Raw genomic sequence first — 5,247 nt, 5'->3', positions numbered from 1 at the left:
TGCAGGCAGCGATCACCCCGAGGGCTCAGAGCGGTCGTGGGGCAGCGCAGGGCAGCTCCGAGCAAGAGCTGCTCTGGGCGCTCTGCTGAGGCAGGGAAATGTGAGCTGGGAAGTCTGGGCAGGAGAGAGACATAAATCACAACAGCCCAGGTGCAGGGCCAGACTCTGCCTTTTCTGGTTTCCTCCCCATGAATAAGGAAAGGTGATTTCAAGATGCTTCACGACCGTAAGCCCAATAAGCCCAAAGCTGTAGCTCCACAGGGCTGCCCAGTGTCCTCAGACTCCCTCACCACCAGGATCGACAAACCACACTGCTGGGAAAGTGAGACCAGGAAAAGGCAGGCAAGGGCTCCTGCTCCTCCTTCCCTGTGGTCAATCTCACCCTTCACATCCAGCCTGCAGTCCACCGAGGCTTCCCCCAGGGGGTTCACAGCCTTGCAGGTGTACACACCCCCATCGAAAGGGCCGGGCTTGCGGATTTCCAGTGAGCACACACCCTGCTCGATCAGCGCGATGTATTTGGGGTCTTCCCGGATCTCCATCTGATTTTTCAACCAGATGATTTTGGGCTGAAAGTTTAAAGCAGGGAGAGAAATGAGAAATCTAACTGGCCCCAAAATGAAACCCCCTCTCTGCCTTTGCCTTGGCCCTGCCTGAAGCTAGTAGCCATGGTGGGATTCACAGCCAGAAGCACCTTGAAGATCCAGATCTCCCACTCGTGAGCCCTAATCACTGCTCCAACCTTCCTCCCCCAGCACAGAGGAAACGGGACATGGCTTGATTCAAGAGCAGTCTCGAAGGACATGGTTTGATTTAAGAGCAGTCTCCCATCTCCATGGGGCCTGCCCCGGTTTGACTCATAGGGCAGCTGCAGCTCCTTAACCTCATCCAACCCCAATCCAACAGCACCAGCCATTTCCCAAACACCTCCAGCCACCTTGCAAAAACCCCACTGGTGCCCCCAGGCCAAGGTGGTGCTGTGCAGGGAGGAACCAACCTGAGGGAAGCCCCGGACGGAGCAGAAGAGGTGAGTGCTGTAGCCCCGTGTGGTTGCTCGGTCTGTCAGGGGCTGTGTAAATTTTGGGGGCTCCATCATGTCCCTCTGGGGGATCTTCTCTGGCTGATAAGTGGTTTCTAAGGAAATAATTAATTCTAGGYTGAGGCAGAGCTCAGGCTGACCAACACAGGGATTCAGCACAAAGTACCCAAAGCCACTTCTGTCCCGCACATAAGAAGCCAGATGTCACCTGGCCTGACCCGAGGACCTGGCCGTCAGCTCAGAGCAGCCCGGTCTCCTCATCCAGCCATGATGTGGTGGTGCCCCATCCCCGCAGGGAACAGAGGGATCCCCAAAACCACTGTGACACATCCTGTGTGCAGCAGGGCAGACCCAGGCCTGGCACACTCTGGATCTCCCAGACCATCTCCAATTCTCAGTGCACAGAAACAGGAGCTGGAGGGAAACTCTGCAGATGGCAGAGACCCCAGATCACTGTGTGCTTCCAGGGAGCATGATGGAAATAGGTGGAGGGAAAGCAGGGCTGGCTGGAGATTTGGTGCCAAGCTGTGGTCCCAAAGCCAGGGCTGTTCTCGCCCTTCCCAGCTCCTACTCCCATCTCATCCCAGGGATGCTCATGCCTTGGTCCCTGCCAGGGGGCTGAGCATGGCACAAGATTTCCCCAAAGGAGAAATGAGGTTCAGAAGCGGGGAAGAAGACCTCTGGACCTTGGGGATTCTCAGCCCCAGCCCTGCTGGGCTCGTCCTGGGGGCCAGCCCAGCAGCATCAGCACAACTCTAAGGAAGCCCCCTTGGCCCACAGGTCAGGACCCCTCTTGGTCTCCACCACCCCAGCCCCTCAGCCAGGGATGTGTCCCCACTTGTCTTCTCGATGTGGGCCACCCCGGAGGCGACGGCAGCGCTGTCACTGAGCCCACAGATGTTCTCAGAGAACACTCGGAAGGAGTAAGTGTTGCCAATGATGAGGTCAGAGATGGTGCAGCTGGTACGGGTGCAGCGCTCCAGCACCGTGAACCATTTCTGGGAGGGAAAAGAGAGCAGTGAGGAAAGATAAGGATGGAGGTGTGGGGAGAGGCAAGCAGTGCAGCTGTCCCTCTCCCATCAGGGCATCCCCAGCACCAGCAGTGCCCAGGCTCACCCCACTCTTCTTGTCTGACTTCTGCACCCTGTAGCCCTTGATCTCAGAGTTCCCGTTGTCCGCAGGGGGCGTCCACTCCAGGGCCACATTAAAGCCCCAGACATCCACCAGCTTCAGGTTCTGGGGGGGGCCAGGTGTCTCTGCAAACACAAAAACCCTCAGGGTGACATCCCAGTTTGCTCCCCCCACATTCTGTACCTTGATTATCCCTTGACCTCGCTTTTAATCTCTTTTCAGCCTGGTGAGGCACACGAGGGATGAGAAGTTGAGAAAGGCAAAGGCAGGCAGAAAACCTGCATCCCCTCTAGAGTTCACCTCATGATCCTAGCRAGCATCCCACTGGAACAGGAAATTGAGGGTCCCTTGCCTTGTTGCTGGCCCTGACCCATCACATCCCTCCCAATGAGATCTACCCAACTAAGGAGGAGAAAGGAACTGCAGAGTGACCCTGCAGGCTGCCATGCCCAGCTTACCAACCACCTGGATGTCCAGGGTGGCCTTGTCCTCGGCCCCGTTGATCCGCACGGTGAGCTCGTACTTGCCCGAGTCGCCGCGCTGGGCCTGGCGGATGTAGAAGATGGTGTCCTGAGCCGTGTTGCGGATGTTGATGCGGCTGGTGTCCAGTGGCTGCCCTCCCTTGGTCCAGCTCACCTCGGGCTGCGGCTTCCCCTGAAGCAACAGGCAGGTCAGGAGCTACTCAGGTGCACGGTCCCAGCAAGTCCTGCTGGCAAGGAAGGGAGCAGAGCCACCCTGCTTTGTCCAGGCAGCGGTGGCCTGGGTGCCACTCTCCCATCCAGCAGTCCCTGGGGAAGAAGCTGCAGCTGTCAGACTCAGTGATGGGAGGCTCCAGGGATGAGGCTGGAATATGCTAGCTTCCCAAAGCTCTCATGGAGCAAGCCCAGCTTTACTTGCCAGGGTAGAGCTGTGCTCTTGTGGCCAGGTGCTGAGCCCAAGCTCCAGCTTAGCAGCAGGGCTTGAGCTCAGCATTCAKGGAGGATTCCTGCCTGGAGCATGGCCAGCACGGAGTCCCAACTCTGTGAGACATGGCAGGGACAAGTCCYTTAGCTCAGGGGCCTCTCACTCCCCCTTGCTTGTCCAGCACGTTTCAGGGCCAGCTGCCATGCTGGAGATGCTCTGATGATGTCCCAGACAGGATGAGAGAGATGAGCTGAGGAGGCAGCTCCCAGCCTGGCCCACCAGTGTCAGCACTGCTCCCCCATCASGGGCTCCAAAGGCAGCTTGTCCCCTCAAGGGACCCTAGTGCTGTGCTGTGGGGTCCTGGGGAATGAAGCCAGATCCTGGCCAGGAGCACAAGCTGAACTGGGCTCACTGGCTGTGAACAGCAGCAATGGCCAGCCCATGTCCTGATGGGTTTGGGGGGTTGTCCCATTGCAGCACCATCAATAAAGATGTAATAGGGGAAAAATGGCATCTGGGCAGCAAGAGGAGAAAGATTCCCACTCCATCTCCCACCCCGGGCCCGTRAGACACAGGGACCAGGCCAAGACAGAGCACAGCTGGTCCCAGGCACTGCAGGAGCTAACCTGGAGTGAAAGGCCAGGGTGATTAAATCCCAAATCACTCAGCTACCTGAAAGGGGATCATGATGTTCACAGCATCCCCCACACGCTTCATGAAAGTCTCCCGCAGGTGTCGAGGCATGCGGATCTTCGGGAGCTCTGGGGACCAGGAATTCAGGTTGTGAGACAAAGAACTCCCATTCCCAAGCTGGCTGACCTCCATAACACCTCTGCTTGGCCACCAAGAAAACCCACCCAAACGGGGCCACTTCGTCCCTGCCATCTCCTGGATGGTGCTGCTCCCCTGCAGGACTGTGCCGACCTACCCCATTGCCTGTACCCCAAAGTGATAGCCGCCCCTGAGATCCCAGGTCACCAGCCCAAGGGCAGCATGCTGATGGATCATTCACCCCCTTCCTTGCAGCCAGACCATGGAGACACCATGGGCTTAACCAGGAGAGTCGCAGCACACCCTACATGGTAACAAGGCAGGGAACAGCATCTCCCAGTTGGGAAATATTTCTCCCCTGACATTCCAGAGGCACACAACCCAACTTCCAACAAGGACAGGGCTCGACCTCCACCTTCCTTGTGTGCTCCAGGGCGCTGAGACACTGAGAGGTGCCTGGGCACAGCAGAGCTGTGTAGCCCCATGCCCATGACAAAGTCAAATGTCCCCAAGGGAACACAACAAAGACAAGCAAAACCCCCCTGGAGAATGCTCATGGAGTGTGTCCCCTCCCCGGGTGCAGCAGCAGCCATGTAACCTGGCTGGCTCGGTGCCACCCGGGGATCTGCCCGGAGCYCCTGTAAGGGAGCCGGGTGTCTCTGTCCGGGTTAAACGTGCAGGAGCTTAACCCTGGGAGGGGGTCCGGCCAGAATAAACCTTGAGCCAAGCAGCTGTGAGGGCTGGGGAGGGCAGGCAGAGGCCCAGCAGTCCCAGATGGCCCCTCCGACAGCTGAGACTGTCCCTGCTCTGCTCTGCTCTGCTCTTCTCTTCTCGTGCTGGGATTTGTGCAGGGGTCCATCCCCCCGTGCTGCCACTTGGGCTCATCAGTCTCAGCAGGACAGGGAAACTTGACCTAGGAGGAGGAATGTTAATTCATGGGTGCTTCCCCAGCTCCCTGTGCCTCACTCAGAAGGACAGGGCTGGCCGAGGTCGGCAGCACAGGTGACACAGTGGTGTGGTGGGAAGGCCTTTTTCCTTCCCTCTTCCCCTGCAAAATGTGACTCCCACAGTGATCCTTCATCTGGTTTCTCCTTGTCCCTCTCCACCTCCCAAGCCCACTCATCCCACCTGTTGTTAAGCTCTGTGCTGTCCCATTGCTGCTATTTAAAATCCCCTAGGGTGCTATAAATGAACTGGTGAGAGGTACAAAATGCAGGCCCGGAGAAAATGTGAAGGCCAGACAGCAACAGATGGGGAGAGGAGGAGAGGAGGGGACAGGAGGAGAGGGGAGAAAAAGAAAAGGAAGAGAAGGAAAGGAAAGGAAAGGAAAGGAAAGGAAAGGAAAGGAAAGGAAAGGAAAGGAAAGGAAAGGAAAGGAAAGGAAAGGAAAGGAAAGGAAAGGA

The 5,247-nt window shown here is 57.4% G+C and overlaps 1 protein-coding gene across 1 annotated transcript in view; it reads right to left on the bottom strand.

Annotated features, from left to right (window-relative positions):
- The window catches only part of MYBPH (myosin binding protein H), a 10,690-nt gene that overhangs the window by 1,698 nt on the left and 3,745 nt on the right, over positions 1–5,247 (bottom strand). The window contains exons 4-9 of the mRNA XM_057374371.1: positions 3,746–3,834; positions 2,629–2,824; positions 2,156–2,295; positions 1,878–2,037; positions 998–1,134; positions 383–569 (exon numbers count right to left, since the gene is read on the bottom strand). Of these exons, the coding sequence (XP_057230354.1) occupies positions 383–569; positions 998–1,134; positions 1,878–2,037; positions 2,156–2,295; positions 2,629–2,824; positions 3,746–3,834 (909 nt within the window). The remainder of the gene's footprint in view (positions 1–382; positions 570–997; positions 1,135–1,877; positions 2,038–2,155; positions 2,296–2,628; positions 2,825–3,745; positions 3,835–5,247) is intronic.

Source organism: Malurus melanocephalus, unplaced genomic scaffold, assembly GCF_030028575.1.
Source record: "Malurus melanocephalus ecotype Western Australia unplaced genomic scaffold, MMel_1.1 scaffold_224, whole genome shotgun sequence".
Lineage (NCBI taxonomy): Eukaryota > Metazoa > Chordata > Aves > Passeriformes > Maluridae > Malurus > Malurus melanocephalus.
This window is presented reverse-complemented; position numbering and strand designations above follow the sequence as displayed.